At 43.2% G+C, this 22,988-nt stretch overlaps 1 protein-coding gene across 2 annotated transcripts; it reads right to left on the bottom strand.

Moving 5' to 3' along the window:
• Positions 1–1,035: 1,035 nt before the first annotated feature.
• Positions 1,036–22,447, bottom strand: smek1 (SMEK homolog 1, suppressor of mek1 (Dictyostelium)). Of its 2 annotated transcripts, none has more exons than XM_080744051.1 (15): positions 21,309–22,447; positions 20,147–20,202; positions 19,950–20,048; positions 18,668–19,285; positions 16,059–16,136; positions 15,300–15,416; positions 14,260–14,376; positions 13,018–13,149; positions 12,098–12,200; positions 11,360–11,518; positions 10,383–10,552; positions 9,647–9,789; positions 7,409–7,599; positions 3,922–4,133; positions 1,036–2,849 (listed from the first exon to the last, which is right to left on the bottom strand). In XM_080744051.1, exons 1-15 carry the CDS (start codon positions 21,448–21,450, stop codon positions 2,721–2,723), a joined length of 2,466 nt encoding a protein of 821 aa, XP_080600177.1. In that variant the 5' UTR covers positions 21,451–22,447; the 3' UTR covers positions 1,036–2,720. The 2 variants fall into 2 exon arrangements, with proteins under 2 accessions (XP_080600177.1, XP_080600178.1); XM_080744052.1 differs by having other exon boundaries at positions 9,647–9,786.
• Between the last annotated feature and the right edge of the window lie 541 nt (positions 22,448–22,988).

Below are 22,988 nucleotides of genomic sequence, written 5' to 3'. Positions count from 1 at the left end.
TGAATTTTCCCCCAGGAAGCAATTGCTTAGACGAAAGTGTTTTTCTGAATTGAACTTGGATGTTGGTCCTTACCCACTTAAACCCTGTTTACTTTGTTGACCAGGGTTCCACGGGGGTCTGTATTTGGCCCCCTTTTTCCCCCCTTTACATATCTCTCGTGTAAAAATAGATGATCTACAAACACCTCATATTTTGACTTTGTAGATCTGTTATGCCCAGAAGGGCCGATATCATGTGCTATTACTACTACTATTATTACTATGTTTCCAAAGTATCAGGTAGCAAATACAGTATGGTTCATAAATGACTCCAATGATTGCTACTAGAACTGCACTCTGTCGAGGTGCCAACTTGCACCTTGCACACAAGTAGGCCATGTATGGCCAAGCAGAGCACGCCATGAGGTGCGCTCACCACTGGCATCACCAGGAATACTGGTCCCTCATTGGCTGTTAATGACGTTGCCAGAAATGCTGGTACCTGATTGGGCTATGGGCTTAAACAAGAGAGGACACCGATATACATATCCAGACAAGCGCAGTACTTGCGCGCTCTGCTTGCGCAAGTAATGAGTCATATTCTCCCTTTGTTCCAAAGACAGCAGACAATGATATTAAACATATTGGCAAATATACCAGTTAAAATGTAGTGATACCGTCATAATATAAAACTTGACTGGTGCCTGTTGGGCAGAATAGTCACCATTGATGTCCAATTGTGCAATAACACCCATGGTATCCATCTGTCTGTCTGTCTGTGTCCCTTTCATTCCCATATATTATATGGAGATCTCTTATCTCTGTCTGGCTCCCTTTTATGCCCATATATGGTGTTCCGTGTCCTATGATGTCAGAGTACAGACAGACTACATCAGACGGACAGACAGACATTGGGTAAATGAATAGTTAGATTATGCAGGCATGCATCCCAAGCAAAACTGCTCATACTGAAGCAAAGGCAACTTTGACATTCATGTGAAGAGCGATTGTGCCATCTGGTGGATCAGGAGTAGTACCAATAAAATCTATCACCAATCAAGTTAAAAAATTGTTTATCAAGTATAAAATTTGCCACTCACAATTCAACAGCATCAATGTCTTAAAGACTCCAAATTATTAGACACTCATTTGGAAAATCAGCCTAGAGAAAAGAGTAGAACACATACGATTGTCCTGGTGCCAAAACAATTCTGACCATTTGGAGCCTGCAGTGCACACCTACGACAGACTGGGGTTTAGCTGGTTTCACCATAGAACAGGGAAATGGTCAAAGGCAGGTAATGCATTAGTCATGAGACATTTCTGGCACTGTACTCAATTTTACTTAAATCTTTTGAATTGGTTAACAATCTAACACATGGAACCATCCTGTTTCCTGATCCCAGCTTATGGTTAACGCATCCAAATGGTCACCATTCCCCTGGCACCACAGAAACCTTAAAGAGACTTTCCCTGGTCTAGAACAGTAGTGTAGAAAAGATAAACATCAGTTAGCAGGACAAAGGGTGGTAGGACATCTTACAGCAAAGATCATTTTTAATGGTCCCAAATATTCTGAACAACTAAGTGTACACTCATGTAAAAGAAAAAAAGAAAAAAAAAATAGAAGATATGACAAAATTGATCACATCTAGAATTCCACTCAATCTTTAATCAAGACGGGATTACAAATTTTCCAAAAAATCTGCAGTTTCAAAGGGCAAAAAAGGGTAAAACTAGCTCACCTACTGAGGTCTTTTAAAAACCTGTTCAAGTGCGACTGAAAACGTCCTGAACATTTGAACATTTAAAGGCAGGTCTCTTTTGTTGTCGTTTACAAAAACAGAAGAGAACGAGAGAAAGTTAAATGGAGAAAAGAAAAACAGGTGGGGAGGGGTAGGGGTGGTTAAGAAACTGCTGGCTTTTTTTTTTCTCTTTAGAGAATGAACGTCCGCTGAACGGCGACGACGACACCGACCGATGACATCTTCAAATGACAACGACGACAGCTGTTTGCCCCATGCTGTCTCCCGTCTGGTCCTAGGAATTAACTTTAAAAAAAAAATTAAATAAAAAGAGAAACAAAAAGCTGAGAAAAATGGGGTGGGGGGGTGGGGGGGGGGTCAGGGAACAAAGCGGAGACAAAAATGGGGTGAAGGGAGAACAGAACAGAGGGTGGACTCTTGAGAAGGGGGGGAGGTAGGGGGGGGCAGGCAGCGGTTGAGTGGTGGTTCTGGGTCTGAATTGGCCGACCTTGGTGGGTCGCTGTGATGTCCTTCCCTGAGTGGGGCTGGGGGTGCGGGGGGCAGTGGGTCATGGTCCGAGCCCTCAAGCTCCGTGGGCCTTCAGTCAACTCGTGTGTGGTCTTTTCCTCCAGTTGCAGAACGACTCTTCGAAGGACTCTAGCGATGTCTAACTGCAATAACTGCCATCGTCTTGTCTGTTTGCCCCCCTCCCTCACTTTATCTCTTGTCCCGTTTGCTTGATGGCCGGTTTCTCGCTCCGTCATTCCAATTGGCACTTGTATGAACCGGGACGGCGCGAGGAGGCTTCGATTCCGTTCGCAGTCCGCTCCTCGGCCATCCCCCACCCTCTCTAACGGCGAGAGGGGATCATTCATTTGTTTTGTTTACAAGTTTTTTATCATTCCTGCGTGAAAGTCAATGGTGTTTGGTTGAAATATAGTCTGGCGAGCGGAGCGAGAGCTGAGACACCCAGTGTTTTTTTGTTTAGCTTTATTTTTAGGAATTCAGCTTGGACTTCTTCGAGGGAGGCAGGGGGTCCTCTTTACTCTCCCTGTCATCTTCTTCCTCCTCGTCCTCGTCCTCCTCGTCATCGTCAGGGTAGTCCACTAGCCCCACCAGACCCCCCTGGAGTAGACAACACAGAACATGAATCCATTCATTATCAGTCAAGGCTCCAATCTGCATGTTTAGCTCCACTCCCGGCTTGAATAGAGTAAAATCCATTCCTAGTCCCAGCCTAACACATATACAAAGACTCAAGGTAAAGAACAGTTATAAATTGCCCAAAGAAAAAGTGGAAAGGTGCTGGCCGTCAAGAACAGCAGCAATAACTTGAAGGAAGACACTGTATATTAATAGCTCCAAAGTATAACGTAGACCAGGGGTTTTCAAAGTGGGTGACGGGGCACTCTGGGGTGCCGTGACGGCAGTCCAGGGGTGCTGCGAGATAATTTGATTATATTTGGAATTTATTTGGACACTTAAATATTTAGTATAATTTTAAACTTGAAGTACAAAGTTATTTTCAGTCAGTTCTTTTTTTTTTTATATAATTTTTATCCCACGATTTTGCAACCCTTTTTCACCCAGTGCCAATTGCCTATGTAATCCTGGGCTCTGCTCTCCCTCTGCCGCGCCTGGGGAGACAACGGACTGACATCATGCTTCCTTCAATACATGAGTAGTCCAAGTTGTTTCTTTTCACCTGACAGGGGGGATTTTCCCCGGGATGGATGTAGCGCGTGAAAGGAACACGTTATTCCAACCAGTTCCTTTCCCCTCCATCAAGCGCCCCGGCTGGCCAGGGGGAGGCATTATTGAGACCAGGATTACTGCATGTTTTTGTGAGGGTATCAACCCTAGGAGACACGGGGAGAACATGCAAACTCCACACAGAAGTTTTCAGTAAATTTTCAGTCAGTTCTAACCAAAATGGCCATTATCTCAACGTTTTCAACGCGATGCGAGGCGTTGTGTGCTTGTAGATCTGCTGTTTTCACTAGTTTAGTATATTTTATAGATGATAAATACCCGACAACGACGATATGCTATAAATGTAAGGTGCTGGGAGTGAAAATTATAATGTAGGGGTGCCTCAGGTTAAAACAATATTCATGGGGTGCCCTGAGACAAATACGTTTGGGAGCCCCTGATGTAGACCCATTCCTCCTTACCCCCATGACAGACAAAAACACACCTTTGTGGTAATGGCCGTGGTGGGGGGCGAGCTCCGTGCCCCAGAGCCCGGGGACCCCGGTGATCCTGGAGAGCCGGGATTCAATGGGGCGGAGGAGGGAGGGCTAGACAGGCTGGTTTTGGTGGAACCGGAAAAGGAGAGCTTGAAGCTTGGGCTCTGTCTACCCGACAGGCTCGACTTGCCCAGTACCTCCTTGTCGTCCGTGTCTTTCACTGGTGAGAGGAGGGAAGAGGACAGGAAAATATGATTCTCCACATCCAGGTGCATACATACAACCATCTTTAACTCTTTTACCGCTTCGGACGTTCCCGTTCGCCCCAATTTTGAACCCAGCTCGTTTCCAATACGAACGCTCGTTCTTTTACCTTGTCTGATGACTGTAAGCTGATGAGAGGTCGCGTGGGTGTGTACAGTAAAAAATATCTCCCGCAATGCTGCTTTCAAATCTCCACCACACGTAAACATCAATGATGTCCAATTCACTTCCTGGCTGTTCTCTGTGGACCTGATCTAGATTATGCATTTCTATGCTCTGAACGACGGCAAGCGGAGCGGCCCAATTCACATCTATTCTTTGCATAAGGCTGCCCTCTGCCGCTAGCTTGGCTAAAGTACACATATATTAAATAAAAATAAAAGAAATTGTTTTGGAAAAAATGAATAGATCTTTTTCTATAACATCGCAAAGGTAAGCTGCTTTTTGCTGGCACCAGCCCCAATAAATAAATAATAAATCTGGCAGTAGAACTGTTAATTCCCCAGATATCCCAGCAAACCACAGGATATCTGCAGCTATCAGCACTTTAAATGTAAGACCTTTTTAATGCCACTGTGAGAGGCCATTTAAGAGCCCCCCTCCCCCATATCGGTGCTGTCCAAAGGGAGGGGAGATTTACCTGCTTCTTTCCTCATCTGTCCATTCTTACAACTTTTTCTTGGGCACCTTCTCAGAATTAATATCTGCATCTCCATCACTTGACACTCCTGTTCTGCTTCTGAATCCATTTGATCCTTCCCCATCAGATGCGGTCTCCTTCTCCTCCACCTTCTCTCCACCTGATCCTTCATCTGTCTCTCCAAAGACCCTGCCCTTCCTTCTCTCTCCTCATCTCTTCCTCCACTGTCTATGACTGAAATATCAGCCACAGTGTTAAAGTCTGACACAAGCTTAGGGTTAATTATTATTATTTATTAATTTTACATTTTTGAGTAGCCAATTATTTTTACCCCCTTTAATATCTACCCAAATTAGTCGTTATGCCAATATATTTCTCCCCAGACACATTTCTGAGTTGTCACTGTTGTTGTATCCTACTGACTCACCTGCCAGTGAGGAGCCCCCACCAGGAGACGTAGGGCTTTTGTCCTACTCCCGCCCAAAACTCCCTTGCTGGCAAGTGCCGCCCTCGCCCATAAGAGTATGTGCAATGGACAATATCACCCACCCTGCCTGGATGCACCACAGTGGATTTCAAACCCACAACCTCCGCGGTGGTGGGTTTCTCTCCATAGAGTTAATTAGTGTAGAGCAACCAGGGAGCGCTTCGCTGTTTCAATGTGTCATCTTTTCGACACCCAAACCTAACCCTAACCTCCGTGGGGTGAGTCGCTAACCCTCCCGACGCTCCGTTGTCGAAATGATGGTCGTTCAAAAGAGCGAGATTTCACAGGGCAACCGGACTATAGTACTCGTCTGACTTTCTCTTTCCGAATAAACTTTATTTTGCCGTGCCACTCCTCTCACAGTTTTGGTGGCACGCACATGTCAAATCTATAGCCTGCCTGCATTTTGCTAAGAGATATTAAAGTTATATAGTTTAATTTATATTTATATAGGGCAACCACACTTGAAATTTCCCTTTGCATCTTTCTAGTTATAACAACCATGGTCCAAGTATGAATGATCTGGTTTTCCATGGTATATTAAAGCAAGCTAAAAACTGCAGCGAGCAAATGTTCTTGATTAATTAGTAAAATGTATCTCAAACAACACTAGCTTCACATTTAGGCTGATAGCAACTTACTTGGTGCTTTTTTTCCTCAACTGTCAATCGTTTCTCAACTATCTGTCTCACTTGTCTGCCAGACACAGTCAGTGCTTGTGAAAGAAGCAAACACATTAGGGACTAGTGCTTGTTTTTCTCCCTGACAGACAATCACAAGTGGTGGTGGGTACATATGAACACAATTAGTCTACATTTACCCCCATTGATTCCGGATGGAGTCACAAATGCATTTGTGTCTCCATCCGGAATCAATGGTGGTACATTTATTATAATCAAATTCAATAAAAGTGATGCAGCTGGCCGGTGCCACCTAAGGTGGGAGAAATAACTCCTTTCAGTCACCTGAAAAGACACCATCTTAGCAACAACAGAGTATGAAAATGTGGGTTTTTTAACATTAACAGCATCAGACCGCCCGAAAGGTTTTGTCCAACGTGCGCCAACGGGGATGTATGAAAAATGTATTTTGTGGCCACTGCTTCATATGGAAAATGATCAAAAGTAAGCAAGGCTAACACAAGTGCACTTTATAGCAAAATACACTATGCCACTGAGCCCAGTAGAGAAACGAATGATTAAATTGCTGGAATTGATTCAAGTGCTGGACTATGGATGCGGCTAACGGTTCACTGTTAACTGATATTTTAACCTGTTAATACTAACTGTTACACAATTAATTTGACTTACTATTGACTGCCTCATCTTTACAAAGAGTGCTCTGGAAAGCTGACAATTCATGTTGACTTTGTCCAGTTGCCTGTAAACATATCCTGCAAGGTCCCCATTTCTCTCTTCCTTCACCAGTCCACCTCTAGCCTTAACACAATATATTCAAACCATGCCATGTGTACACAGTTAAAAACTGACAGCATTGACAAATTATATTGAGTGATGAATATTGGTATTGATCAATATGGAAAATAAGTATCATAATCGTATGTTTCTGCCATATTGCCCAGCCAGCTGTACTAGAGTACCACCAACCACTGTACACCACACGAAAACGCTCCAGCAGCAGTGCATGTTAAATACTCAAATAACGAGGTGGGTAAACAATGCTTACCCTCCAATACACCCTGCCCATTTAGCAATCACCGGGTCATGTCAACACCACATCATTGGAAATGGTCTGACCCCTCCAGTACGATTCACCTTACTCAACATCCACAATTAGTCACATTCCCTTGCTCGTGGAAAAATGCACAAACTATTTTTTGAACAATGCGAGACGACTGAAAATGTGGATCTCAAGACTCTCAAATATTCTAAATCCTTAACGTAGGCAAAATTAATGTAACGCTTTAAAACTTTTTGATAACCTACAGAAGCCCTGTCTAAAATAGAGAATTCGGTGGTTAAATAGTTTATCGTTTACCAAGAAATATCACTTGTTTCTGAAAAATGAAGAACAGAAATAATCTAGTTCCCTCCGTCATCAGAAGTTAAGTTACTACGACCAGGCCATTCTCACAGACACTCACGTTTCTTTCTCTCCATGAACTTGCTGATGGGGTCCATGAGGTCTTCCTCGCTCTTCATCTTGTCAGAGGGGTGGACCACCGCCTCGCCGTCCTCCAGGTCGTCCTCGTCCGTGTTGAACCACATCTCCTCCTCATCCTCCAGCGTCCGCGCGTCCCGCCGGAAGCGGTGGTTCCTCAGGATCGACCGCATGCTGGGGACAAGAGCACACACAGGTCAATGATAAGAGTTGCATTATGCAGGCCAAAAGAGAACACTCACAATGTTTATCTGGTAACCTTAGATTGCAGGAAAAAAATATGAATTGATTCGATTTTGTCACATGTATTAAAACTAGAATGTGCCCTGGTCTATTTTAAATGACAATCTGATACTATAGTTTCTATTACTATTTCTGTTTGTAGTTTTTCCCTCCATTTGTGATACATGGTATAAGAAAATAGACAATAGTTTCCACTGTATACTTAAATATATTATGGCTACTTTAAGACTTTAAAATACACTAGACCTCGGGGACCAAAGGAGTCAGGAATGTCATAGTGTTGATGACATACACAAGAAGAGGAAGACAGACAGATCCGCAGAGTTCCATTGTACCCGCTACCATTTATATTTGTGTAAAGGCAAAAGATTTAATGCGGCAAAGGTTGCCAATGGTTTGTGACTAAAGCATGAAATACATAGCTGGCCAGTATAAATGAAGGAGAATTGTGAAATAAAGATTAAAAGTAAAAAGAGGGGTAAGATAACACGGAATATTGTCTGATAGGCTGATCTGACGTTGTAGCACCATGCAACTTGCAGGTTGTCTGTAGAGCTTAGTTTCACTTTCAACAAATGGTGAAAGTACTGACAAACAAGCTCCACAAGTATCTGCCACCAATGATTGATCATAACAATCATTGTGAAGCCGTGAAACATACAATGAAAGCTTCACTTGGTCCAGCAGACATGGCATGAGTCCTATTGATTCAAAATAGGAGCACTTTCCAGTAGATGTGGCTTGCTACAAACCTTGCCAACACATGCTTTTTTATTTAATTTCTTATACAATTCCAGCAGTAAATGTATTTTAGACGCCCAAACATGTTCTCAGCACAGCTCTTGAAAAGAGAGGTACGCAGAATTAAAAGGCAGACGATATAACCTACATTTAGACTGTCTTTCAGAATACCAATCTTTTGAGTACAGAACTTTCCACCATAACAATTCTTTGTTGGTCTCAAGGTTTGCATATCCCATAAACAAACCAGCTCTGTTTACCGTGTTCCCATGGTAGCAGACATTATTCTAGCCGGCAAGGTATTAGAAGATCTTTCTATCAAAAGCTCTTGATGGCAGAAGAGTTACAGTAGCATAATACAGAGCTAAAAGAGCAGCTACTTTGAGCACTTTAACAAAATGACCAAAGATAAAATAAAATAAAACATAAAAGCTCTTCATTAATATGCAGTGATATGCACTGCTAATTTGACATAACAGCCTCTTAATATCCGACAAGACCACAAACATAATAATGCTTTAGCAGTGTCAAACACAGACATTAATTAAACAACCCAAGGGCATTCTGACAAGTTGACAAACAACTAATATACCACAGAGAATCTCTTTGGGCCTACCCATTTAGAATGGGTACACATTATTGTGTATCATTATTTTATGCTTTAACTATTGAAAAATAGCAGATATACAAGCCCACAGCGCGCTGCGAGCTTGTAGATCTGCTATTTTTGAAAAATCTTGAAATCGTCAAAGAAAAGGTCCTTTTCACTTAAATGGAGCTCAGTTAGTCTGTTCTTGAGAGACTATATGTCAGTGGTTCTCAAACATTTTCATGTGAAGGACCCCCAAAATGATATTTATTTGGCCACGGACCCACATCTCAAAATATTTAGTTCCAGGGACCACCCAGAAGCAAAATTTGAGTTACAAACGTTCGCTTTGAAAATACATATATTCAAAGATTTGCACACATTTTCACAACTTTTTTCAAAAATAGCAGATCTACAAGCTCGCAGCGCGGCACTCGGTGCCGCGCTGTGAGCTTGTATATCTGCTATTTTTCACTGGTTAAAGCATTCAATAATTCTAGGCCTAAATGGGTTAAATGACTACTAAGATAATGTTATTCTCAAACAGATGCTATCTAATGCAGCCATCAAACTGGCCTATTTGTTTTCCTCACACACACACCTTCCTCAATCCAGTTCAATCACCCACGGTGACGGTGCGTTTCTCACCTATCCAGTTTGGGGTTGTCCTGCCGCTCCCTCTGCTGTTCGTAGCGCAGCTTCAGGCCCTTGAAGGTCTGGACGTAGTCCACGTCCTCCAGAGCCTTCCAGTAGTTCTCTACTATATGAGCCGTCAGTGACTTTACATCCTCCTGGGAGCAATGGGAGGAGAGAGGGGACAGGGGACCGCGACGCAAGGGGTTGATACAGAGGGAGAAAGGAGAGACCAGTTAAGCGTGAAAACGACAACAAAGTTTGACCCATTTGAAAAATCGTGCAGATTTGTGCAAGTCTTTGAATATTTTCACCCGATTCTATAAATGTCTTCTAAATCCTTCTAGTGTTTTTTGAAAAACCTATGTTTCTTTGTCAGTGGTGCTCAAACTTTTTCATGTCAAGGACCCCCAAAATGATATGTATTTGGCTACGGACACCCATCTGAAAATATTTAGTTCCAGGGACTCCCCAGAAGCAATATTTGAGTTACAAATGTTCGCTTAAAGAAAATATATATATATTCAAAGATTTGCACACATTTTCACGAGTTTTCAAAAACAGCAGATCTACAAGCTCACAGCGAGCTTGTATATCTGCTATTTTTCAATAGTTAAAGCATTAAATTATTCTAGGCTTAAAAGGATTAAATGTGTTTGATTCATTGTGCACTGTGCGCGACACTCGAGAGAAAAGAAGAGAAGGGGGTGGGTGCATTGTCGGCGTTGACAGGCAAGCAGGCAACACTCACCACGCGGACATATTCGAACATCTCGATGATGGCCGAGTTCATGAGGTTGTAGCGCGAGCCGTTGTTGAGGAAGGCCTTGACTACTGGCTCAAACAGGAAGTTCCTCATGATATAGCGGTTGTAGAACTCGTCCTTCAGGCCAATGATCCTCCGCATGAAGCGCAGGGCACCTGTGAAGTGAAGTCGTTGTCAACTTGTGCCAGCATTCAAGTGACAGACAAAACAGTAATGTACCACGAGTACATTCCAACAGAATTTATATTTCAGGGCTTGAAAGGGCTCATTCTAGCTGATACTGTGACAATAAGCCTCTCCGACCTAATTATGTGATGTCAACAACAATAACAGTACGGTTTACTGAATGACTGAATGATGCATGGTAGGCCACCGCTGGCGGTGAGAACCAATGATTCTAATCACATCTTCATCTGTGTTTATTTATACACTTCAGCCCATTTGGTTTTGGTTCACTCTACGCCCTGTTTGCTCACACCAGAAGAAGAATTGACACTCGCACACATGCTTCCAATTATATTTTCAGGTTGCACGGATTACATTTCGGAAGCATATGCAACCAAGAACAGTCACAATTTCAAGCCCTGAATGTTATTTATTAACCACAACTTAGCCGTCGAAGTGTAATTGCATGAACCAAGAATTAACCATCAAATTACAAGCTATTAACCTGAACTAATACATGTTGAACTTAGTAGAAAACACAGGGGACAATTCAATTAATTTCTATGGCTATTGACGCCCAAATATATTTTTGATGCACCACTTGCGTTTATACAGTAAGTTAACCAGTTAACACGCTGACCACATAATTGTGACATCCTGGGTTTGAATCTGGCGAACACATTTACCCCCGCCCCATATACCCACTATTTCCTGTGTATCGCAGCTGTGTTGTCAGCAGAAGCACATTCAATAAGAAAGAGACACAGGGCATTTTGAGGTGCACGTTTGTGACTCACATAGTGCTAGGAAGGCGTGCTGAGAGGCGGTGAGCACCAGTACCCTCCTGAGAATGTCCTTGTTGATGATGTAGTTCTTGATGTGGTAGGTGTGGTGCTCCACGCAGAACGTCAGCAGCTCCAAGATCAGCGCCAGCAACTGGGACGTCTGGAAGTCATCTTGGGGGAGGGAGGGAGGGAGGACGGACGGACGGAAGGAAGGAACAAACGAACGAACAAAGGAAGGAAGGAACGAACAAAGAATGGTGTAAACATCAGCATGTGAACATAAAGTATTTGTGCATCAGCTGGTCCAAGTTAGGGATGGGACGATACGCGATATTATCGTTTATCGTGATAAAAAAAACACTCACGATAATTGTATCTTGGAGATTTCATTTATCGTGATATCGTCCTCCGTCATGCACTGGGATCAATTCACCTTTTATTTGCAGAGCTGCATATCTGGTACAATTTAAACCCTCTATAAATGGTAAAAAGTATTGAGTATATTTTTTTCACTATCAAATGTCTTTGCCAAAAAATAGCCGATCTACAAGCTCACAACACGTCACACAATGTTCCGCCCCAGGATAATGGATTTTGATTATTGTGATAATGTCGCAAATCGCGATTTCTTTTGTCACAATAATCGTGATATGAAATTTTCATATCGTCCCATTCCTTGTCCAAGTTGGTTCAACAGCACCCACAGTCAGACAAGGAATGCATGTACAGTACATCCCAGGTATGCCTCACCTTTACTGGGCTTTTCTTCCGTGGTGTTGGCCAATAGTGGGGCCGAAAGGACGTGCATGCAGTGCTTGTAGAAGAAGCTCAGGAACTCTGTCTTCTCCGTCTTCTGCAAATGGGAAGAGAGCCACACCATCAGCAGGCCAAGAATGACCAAGGAATTGTGAAGCTTTGCACTAATGACAGTCTCATATAGCAGAGAGACCAGGGTGGATGTTTAGCAGAGTGGACAAATGGAACTAGACGTTGCTTTTAGGTTTTGTGTGCATCAAAATGAAATGTACATTATAATTATTTTACGCAAGTATCCATACTATGGAAGAATTCTATTATTTCATTATGTCCTTTTATTTGTTAAAAAATAATGCTGTCAAAATGATTGTGTTAACGGTAGGAATACATTTTTTGAATTAATTGCGTTAAAATATTTGACGACAGAAAGGTCCACCCATACATCCCAGAATTGCACTGCACTTTGCATCCACTGTGCTGCTCGACACAGACACCGGACCACTCCGGATCACTCTCAGCACGTTGTTTCAGGCAGGAGACTCCTCTCCTCTCTCCCTTAAAGTTTCCCCCCATAAACTTTACTTGAAAGTTAAAGAAACTTAATTATGACAACAGCTAAGGTTTTATGTAACATTTGTCCGTATTGTCTGTAATGTAGAGGACTTATAGCTTCTCTGCTCCTCTCTTGTCTGGTCTCGAGTCGAAAGTGAGACGCTGTTGTCTTGTTGTGCCTCCTCCGCATGCAGTTGAGCTATAGCTCCGCCTCCGCCGATCTGCAAGCCCACAATGCATCACTGATGCAATGTGGTGTGGGCTTGTAGGTCAGATGTTTAACGCGACACGGACACGTTGCAGGCCTTAATGGGTCGAGACATACAGTAAGGCTAGGTCACAGCACCAGCCAGTCAACTCACATTAGCTGTAGCCAGCATGTTCTCCGGGTCCACCAGAGTCCGTAGCAGACCCATGAGTTGCACAGCTCCTCCCAGCTCTGGGTCAGTGTCACAGATCATGTGTTCTATGATCAGGTTGATCAGCAGGATGTCCTGGGGTGACAAACAAACAATCAATCAATCACACAACAATAACCAAGCCATCAGTCTATTTTCACTAGTTTGGGTTCCGGGCAATCGTCTCGAGCTAAATCACGCTTGGGAACCACTGCAATACACAACACATCAGTAACAACTAACATCGGTTGTTGCACAATGCACAACACATAACAAATCACATCAGTTGTTGCACAACACACAGCATTATCAGTCACAAACCAATCTTTGTTGCACAATGCACAACACTGAACCAGAGCCCTCTATGGGAGAGTCGCGCCCCCTCCGTTCACTTCATGGGGTCAGGTCTTCTACATACACATCTATTGGCGAATAGTGACAAAGATCTGAACCGGAGGTTTACAGAATGGAGTCCATGAGGGGAAAGTGACATTTCCAGTTACATGAACCACATGACCGGTGCGTTTTATTTATTTATTATTATTATTTTTTATCCCACGATTTTGCAAGCCATTTTTTCACACAGTGCCAATTGCCTATGTAATCCTGGGCTCTGCTCTCCCTCTGCTGCGCCTGGGGAGACAACAGACTGACCTCATGCTTCCTTCTATGCATGAGTAGTCCAAGTTGCTTCTTTTCACCTGACAGGGGGGATTTCCCTGGTTTGGACGTAGCGCATAGAAGGAACACGTTATTCCAACCAGTTCCTTTCCCCTCCATCAGGCACCACGGCTGGCCAGGGGGAGGCATTATAGAGACCAGGATTACTGCATGTTTTTGTGAGGGTGTCTACCCTAGGAGATACAGGGAGAACATGCAAACTCCACACAGAAAGGCCCTTTCGCCAACCCCACCTAGGGTGTGGGCGCTGATGACGTTGAGAAGAGAACACGCCCCCAGTGTCCCCCGGCGGGAATCGAACCCAGGACCTTCTAGCTGTGAGGCTACAGCGCTACCGACTGCGCCCGACCGGTGCGGTTTCTGACCCCGCATTGGCAGAACTCTCCACTACAAGGCTCTGCACTGAACATATTCCCGGTACCAAAACGCAGACTCCTGGGATGAGGCCTATAATCCTAGAGACGTTGGTTGTTTTACAATAACAACAACAAAGATTAGCCAGCTGCTTTTATTGGCTGTACTCACGTCGTCATTCTGCTGAGACTCCTGCATGACAAACTCTCGTACCATGGATGGGTTGTACTCCACCAGATAGGAGAAGATATCTGTGGCCGCCCCGCGCACTTGCACATCGTCCATCCCCTGGTTCACAAGGACACACTGGATTCATTTCTGAGGTCAAACTCAACCAATTCACATGAATAAGTTACAGTGCCTGTGGAGATTACTTTTTGTCTTGCATATTTTCTCTCTCCTCGCAGTGTACTTTTATGGGTATGTTGTGGACTCGGAGTGTTAGCGTTTATGTGATTACGTAACTTAACTGTGAACATATGTGCAGTAAATATAATTATGTAGGTGGCTATAGTGCTCTATTGTCTATGTTCATAGTTTTTTACTTCATCACGTGCAGGAAATGAACAATTCGTAGAATAAAGTATAATTATATGGGTTATCAAATATGGATGGTTTGATGACATGTTCATGGGGCAATCTGTGACCGGATGTGTTAATCGGTTATGACAATTGAAAAACAGTGACTGGTTCTGCAAAACAAAAAAAGAAAACCTTTCTTCTCTATATTTCTAACTCTACCTCTGTCCCTGACATGATTTTAAATGTCAAGGATACATAAGCATTCGGTCAGGTTTGTTTTGTTGTCTTGCACAGACAAAATGTTAATGAATTAAGTTAATGTTAACCTGAAATAATGCAACAAAGATATAGACAGGCTCCATGATTGCAAACAATGCCTGGAAACAGCTGTCAATTATGTTAATCATTATTATGATTTATAATTTACAATACAATGAAATTGCTTCAGATTTCACGTTTCCAAAACAATCAAAAAAAAGTATAACATCTCAATCAAAAATGGCATTCTGCATATTCAACAAATCAACAGCCACATTCAATAATACTCTAAATACCATTCTAAGCATCAATCTCAAACACCCTGAACACACGTTCAAACATTAACACACTGCCCCATAATTCACAGCAATCATATGGAATCGTATGGAAAGCATTCTTTTCCCTGAACAGCTGTGCTGTGGAACACTCACCAGTATCACCTCTAGTGCTGGTAGAATGCCCATGTTTGACAATGTCTTGAAAAAGGCGTCTCTGTTTTGAGGTTGTAACGTTTGTGAGAATGCACAAAATTCCTTTAGAAAGTTTACCTAGAGAAGAGGGAGTGGGGACAGAGACAGCTGTGTAAAAGTGAACACAAGGTTTAAATGGTGTACTGTTTGGTCTAGGGTTGGAAACAAATGCAGTAAATAAATAGAGTGCATCTCTCCACTCCGACATGTCTCCTTTCCGACATGTCTCCATTCCGACACTAACCCTATCTCTAACCCTAAACCGAACCCCCATGGGAGTGTCGCCACTCCGACAATAAGAAGTCAATTTCGGAGTGGCGACATGTCGGAATGGAGAGAGCCTCCCAAATTAATAATAGATTAATACAGTGGTTCTCAAACTGTGGTCCAGGGAATCTCATGGTTCCCTTGTGGGGGTTCCAAATGGACCCTTGCAGGTCTTTAACTCCGACAGTGTACATTTGTACACTGAGTTATGAGAGTCCTTGAAATTACAAAGTTTGAGAACCAATGGCTTAATAGATTAATTGGTTTAGTTATGCATTATGTAAATATAAGATTGTTGTATATTATAAAATGTTTCCAGGTAACCATATTAAGCCAATGTAATTTTCTATAAATCAAATAGTTTACCAGAGTAATAAAAAAACAAATCAATAGTACATTTTAATCAGTTTGCTTGGCCCCTTTGGGATAAGTGGAAATCTTGCTTTGGCGTACCAGTTCGTGTCTTTTGTCATCGTCTGTGGCCTCATCCGTGAGCTGTGCAAAGAGGTCCGTCAGAAACTTCTCGTCATCCTACCATCAAATAGGTGGACACAAAGGGGAGACAAGGATCAGGTACAGTAGGGGCCAGAGTACGGGAGGAGGAACTCGACTTTTGACACTCAAATTAGTCCAGGGTAGGGGTGGGCGATAAGGAAAAATACAATATCACGATATTCTTACAAGCTGTATCACGATACACAATTGTATCACACTTCTTTTTCATATTTTTATGGTTATTTTTCAAGTTACTTAACAGTACAACCACCTACAAGGTAACAAAAACTAAAAGAAAAAGGAGTAAGAGACCATTTAGACGAGTGGGCCTCAAAGTGGGGTCCATGGACACTATGGGTTCCTTTTGGGAGGTCTAAATAGACCCTTACAAGTATGTAAATCTGACAGTGTACACATGAAACCAAACTGAAACCAAATTTGGTTTCATTACTGTCAGAGTTAAAGTGAGACCTTGACATTTTAAAGTTTAACTTTGAGAACTACTGATTTAGACCAAAATGTAGGTTTAAACGCATTCTGTAATGAATCTCTGTATTAACAATCCAACAGGATTTTCTATAAGGCTATACTATATTTATCACCATATCGCCCATCCCTAGTCCAGGGTCAGAGCTTAAAAGGTGCGCTCCACAAATCTACTATAGAATAGAATTATAATAAACAAACAGAACAGAAGTCTAGTGAACATTGAGTGAAACCCTTTCAAACCAACTAAAGTCACTATACACAAAGCATTTTCAGTTATTGATTTTTAATGCATTACTGGTGGGAATATGTGCCTATATCAGCAAACAGAATGTGTGCTGCAGTATACCATTACCAAGCCTATGGTTCAAATCACCAGGACACTGGTTACTTTGTTGGTCTTCAAATCACAGGTTGCCAAGAAGACTCGTGCTCATGGCCAGAAGGGAAGCGTGTAAGAGACCAAGATCAGTGGTAGGGGTGGGCGATATGGAAAAATGCAATATCAAGATATTTTCCCAAGCTGTATCACAATACAGGATTTTATCACGATTCTTTTTCACGTTGGTTTCGATGGTTATTACTTATTTTTCAAGTTACTTGACAAAAACTAGACTCTCTGGGTTCCTTTTGGGAGGTCTAAATTGAACTTTACAAGTATGTAACTCTGACAGAGTTAAGTGGAGACCTTGACATTTTAAAGTTTGAGAACTACTGATTTAGACCAAAATGCAGGTTTAAATTGAATTCTGCAATGAATCTCTGTATTAACGATTAAACAGGAGTTTTTACAAGTCTCCCTCAATTGTATCACGATATATACTGTACGATATCTCTGAAAAGGCATATTGTGGAGACATTGTATCGTCTCAACGATAATTATCACCATATCGCCCACCCCTAATCAGTGGTGTACTGGTGTTTGACTGTAGAGTAGACCTTCATATAATACAGATCAGTGGTGTACTGGTGTTTGACTGTTAGACCTTCATATAATACAGGGCTGTGACCAATCATGACATTTTACTTGGCGATTAATTGTTATACCATTAGTTAGGTTCTGTCATTGACCATTGGAACATGTGAATTAAAAAATAAATACATTTGTTTTCCTTTTAGGCTTTGTAAACAAACATTGCACAGGGCAGATATGACAAATTAAATACTGTATATTAATATATGACTGATATGTAATTGAATACTTTCTAAATATTTTAACACAGGCCTATCAGAAATAGACGATCTACCAGCTCACAACGCGTAGTGGAAGATGTTTGGAAATGCATGAACATATTTCAGCATGGCAACATTGATGACAATTATGAAAAGAATACGTTTTTCTCAAATAGCCCAAATACGACTCTGGACGTAACATTGAGTTATAATATGTGTAATAATTGTGACAGGCTTAACAGTATCATCAGAGTCAACACCACACGCCAGTAGTAGTTTTCCTCTCGCACAGTGTAACTGATTTACACAACACTCCTCCTCCGTCTCTATGGAGACAGCCATACATAAACACTGCTGAGTTGACACAGTAGAAAAACAAAGGTCACGTGACTATAAAACACTAGCATAGAAGCCAAAAGGCTGTGTAAAGCACAATGAGCCATGAAACTATTTCATAATCATACGATCCTATAATCACTATATGTGCTGCTCTGCTTCATGGAAAATACATTTATATTCACAGTGGTTAAAGGTGCATTCACACATGCAATGGTGCATTCACACATGCAATGGTGCATTCACACATGCAATGGTGCATTCACACATGCAATTTTTGAGCAATGCAATTCAATATTAAGTCATTGTAAAGACATTACATTGCACGACATGTTGCATTTGTACCTAAAGGGTCTCAATAAGCCCAAACCTTATTGATTTTTGGGTCTCAATACCTTTGTAGCTAGGTCTGGGACAGAACCGTGTTTAAATCTCCACTCCATCCCTAATTATAACAGGCTAAGTCTCATGTGAAGAAAGAAATACAAATGCCTAGAAATACAAACAGCTGTACATCTTGTACACTCCTTCATAGACATTGTGCACCGACTGTACAGGTCAGCCCGTCTCACCTGAAGCATGCCGACGATCTCCACCTTGTTGAAGAAGATGAAGGAGTGCAGGGTGGACAGCATGTTCTCCTCGAACACCGAGGGCGTGGGCAGCACCATGTCCTGGATGTACTGCACGCGGTACGTCTGGTGGATCTTCTGCCGCAGCTCCGGGTCCGAGATGGGGATCACCTCCTTGAAGCGCGCCGTCTTGGTGAGGAACTCCCGGTGGCAGCGCGGCTGCGGCAGCGCCGGGTCGAACTCCAGGCAGCCGATGACGTCCATGATGCACTCCTCGGAGAACATGACCTCGAACAGGGCGGTGCGGTTCAGCAGGAAGATGCCCTTGATGATCTCGTAGAGGTGGTGCAGGCCCTCGCGGTTCTCCAGGTCCTCGCAGACGCGGAACAGCTCCAGGAGCTTGCGGATGTAGCCCTCGTTCTCCACGGCCAGCGCCAGCTTCTCGCGGCGCAGCGGCGACGGCAGCGAGGAGGCCACCAGCTCCGCCAGGTCCTCCAGCCGGTTCAGCTCGCACGGCGGCAGCTCCAGGCCCGGCGACGACATGTCGTCGAAGCGCTCCTCCTCCGACTCGTCCACCACGTCCTGGGTGATGTCCACCGACGGGTCCTTGCCCTGGACCTGGAGAGAGGGGTCACACAACAGCCGTCCGGGACCATAAGGTCAGTGACTGAGCTATGGCACCGTTTCCCAAAACAGTGGGTCGGGACCCTTTGTGGGTCACGGACCAATTTCTATGACTCAGGACTCAAGTAATAATCACATTTTAAATAATGTTAGACATTTTAAAATAAAAACAAACAAATAATTCTAAAGAAATTCCATAAATTGTGAATATGTTAACTATTAATTTACGGAATGTCTGTCCACCGTCTGTCTGCAGTACTCTGACGTAACACCATATATGGGCATAAAGTCCCCAATGGGCACTCCAACATTACTTCTGAGACTCCTACATTCAATCCCTCATATACAGTACATCATAGTACTGACGCCACATACTGGCCTGGACACGGAACACCATACATGGGCATAGGACACGGAACACGGTCCTAGTATATATAATTAATAAGTAGTGAAAATAGCTGATCTTCAAGCTCGCAACACGGCGTGAAGCGACGTGTTGTGTGCTTGTAGATCTGCTATTTTCACTAGTGTCCCGGGAAAAGGTCTAATCTCTCTTTGGGGTCAAAACCTGAAAGGTTTGGGAAGCACTGAGCTAAGGAGTGGTCACAGAGGCCCAGTGATGGTCAAATGCAGACAGTCAAACACAAAAACAAGTTACCTGGCAAATCTTCTCCCAAATCTCATCACAACCGGCTTTCTCCTGGAAGCTGAGAGCCAGATCATAATTCTCGGCCTCTGACCATACTATCAACGTGTCCTGTACAAACAGAATGAACTTGTTTACCATCAACAGTTAAGACACAAAAAACAAAGGCATCAGACTACTGTGTGCATTGTATGGAGCTATGGACTAACCTGTTGCTTCTGGTAGGCTGTGTTGGGGTTGATTTTGGACTCGAGCAGTAGCGACCCTGTAGAGAGAAGCAGATGTATATTATTCAATCATAGCTGGTATAGGTGCACATAAATACGCCCCAAATACTAATTACAGAAATAATATAAAATCACACCCGTGTGAACTGAGCGGTGGTTTACCCACCAACCCCCCCCCCCCCCCCCTGTGTGTGTGTGTGTGTGTGTGTGTGTGTGTGTGTGTGTGTGTGTGTGTGTGCCTGGCCTGGCCTGAGAACAGCGCCCCTCCCTTAACATGTGTGGTCATAAAAGGTACTACACCACAGGCTTGAGGCTACATACAGACCCACCCACATACAAACAAACATACATACCTACACACACGGCCACGCTATGGAGACGGTGTGACCACCGCTCAATAAAGGGTGATGTGAGTGCCTTAATGCCTTTGAGAGCCATGAATTTGGTGGTGGAGGTTATGACTAGATCAGACTGGCACCTAAATTCAACAAGATCAACTTGTAAAGCTAGCATGTTCAGTTTGCTGCAGGTTACTGCACGTGTGTCTGTCTATGCGTTTCCAGCTGATACAGCTATGCCACACTCATAAAGTATAGGTAGAAGGAATCATTGCCCTTTGTTACACTTTGGTGGCAACCAACAAAGTGGAGGAGTAGTTGACCCAAACTCAAGAGTTAAGAGCGTGAACTTGAGCTCTCCCTAATCTAGAAACCACCTATGATGAATTAAATAAAGTATGCTTTGTGATGTTCCATAGACAATTAACTATAGGCTGGCAAGATGGACTTGTTCTAGCCTTGGATATCCTGTAGGTCAGTGATTCTCAAAGTGGATTCCAGGGACTTTTTGGGTTCATTTATGGGGGTCTTACAAGTCTGTAACTCTAACAGTATACAAATGGAACCAAATGGACCCTAACAGGCCCATTTGGTTCCATATGTACACTGTAAGAGTTAAGGAGAGACCTTGAAATGTAAGAATTTGAGAAACACTCCTGTAGGTAACCTAAATACATAATTGACATGTTGGTGAGACAAACTTTAAGACAAACTTTCCAATTTTCCTGACAGCACAGTCACTTGTTCAATGAACCCAACACATCACATCTGATCTGAATACTGAAAACCCAGTCCCTTTCACCTACCATCACTCTCTGCTCGCACCAGCAGAGACGTGCCTTTCAACCTCTCCACGTAACCAGACGAGACGTGGCCGGTCCCACGGTCGTCCCACTGCCGGTCCTCATTGAGGGTATACACTTTGACTCGACGACGGGTGTCCGTCATCCTTGCAGGTGGTCGTGACCGCCGCCCCCCACCTCCTCCTCCTCCTCCTCCTCCTCCTCCTCCTCCTAGACCTCAGTCTAGGTTTGTGTCAACCGGTTTACCTCACGTAGAAATCGCGTCAACTCTTCAGATCCACTTGTTACGCTTGTCCAGTAATTGCAGTGTGCAGGTGATGCAATTCAAGTCAGCGGGAGCCAACGACTGTTTTGTTTTGAGGCGGATCAAAACACAGAACCTAGGTGTAATCTGTGGTTAAAGGGAATACAATCTGATTATTATTCTGCCCCCACAAACTCCCATCAAAACCAGCCTCGCGCCACCACCACAGTCTCTGGTTTAGATAACATTCTTCTTGCAATCTTGCTCAAACTATAATAAACAACACGTCAGGTAGATTGTGATTTATCAAAAAACAAATGTAGAGGGATCCAATCCTCTTGACAGCCACAAGTTGTGACGGGCGGACATTCAGAATAAGAGCATCTGCTTGTGTTCACTGACTCGAGGTACAGTCTGTACGCTGGCTGTTCTGTGACAATGTTAGCGATGTTAACGTTATGGTTAGCAAGCCCCGGCTAAGTCCGCTAGCTGCCTACTGCTAAACATGTTCAACGCTGAACAACGCGTTACATCAGAGAGACGCGGGTCGCGCGCCGATAACATCATTCCGCGTTTGCAAACCACTCGTTTTGAGATACAGACGGACGTGTGTTCTTTTATTTCGGATCACATATGTCAATAATGCACTGGCTCGGCTAACGTTAGCTGCTATTTCTTGCCCAAGTGTTCCGCCATGTTCTGGCTCGGGGCCGCGGAGAGAGACCCGTCCGTCTCTCCTTTATAGGGATCCCTGCATTCCGCACGAAAAACAACACTCGGATCGACACGCCGGAGTCATGTATTTCCCTTGAGGTTGCGCTTTACATTATAGTGCTATTTGCCATTCATTCCCCGAGGTGTTGCTTTCGATAATTGCCAACTGACCCCCCCTGTGAGTTTTCAGCCATCTTGGGTCCCTTCAGAGTCAGTACGGGGTTTCCAGCACAGCAACAACAGGGCAACCCGACACATTTAAAGACGCAGTACACTAGGCGAAACTCCACAAGAAACAAACTGTACATAAAATTATATAATGTAATCTACACTAGGCGAAACTCCACAAGAAACAAACTGTACAATAAAATTATATAATGTCATCTATATGTTAGTATATGTAGAAATAAACAATTGTTGCATTTAAGCTTGTTATGAACGTCTTTTTATGCATGAACGTCTTTTTATGCATAAACTAGATTTAATAAAGTGACATTCGATGTAACTTCAAGAGGCTGTCCATTCTTTATCACAATTACATAAATTCTAACATGGTTCAATTTGTTTTCACACAATTAACAATACCCCATTGCATTTGTAGTTTATTTTTGGGGCTTTGGGACTGGAGCTATGCTTTGAAAATTCACCTATTAAACCCCTGGTCTCATGACAAAGTATAAAACATTTTAACAACTGTGTGTACAAAGATTTAACACAGAAACCGG

This window comes from Nannobrachium achirus, assembly GCF_963921795.1.
Source record: "Nannobrachium achirus genome assembly, chromosome: 16".
NCBI classification, from domain to species: Eukaryota; Metazoa; Chordata; class Actinopteri; order Myctophiformes; family Myctophidae; genus Nannobrachium; species Nannobrachium achirus.
This window is presented reverse-complemented; position numbering and strand designations above follow the sequence as displayed.

What these genes read in the sequence shown, in the direction of transcription:
- smek1 (XM_080744051.1), bottom strand. Translation starts at nt 21,450, where the DNA reads ATGACGGACACCCGTCGTCGAGTCAAAGTGTATACCCTCAATGAGGAC. An exon ending in CAGCCTACCAGAAGCAACAG is followed by an intron (nt 20,049 to 20,146) that starts GTTAGTCCATAG and finishes CTGTTTGTACAG; the next exon opens with GACACGTTGATAGTATGGTC. An exon ending in AGATCGTCGGCATGCTTCAG is followed by an intron (nt 16,137 to 18,667) that starts GTGAGACGGGCT and finishes ATTTGATGGTAG; the next exon opens with GATGACGAGAAGTTTCTGAC.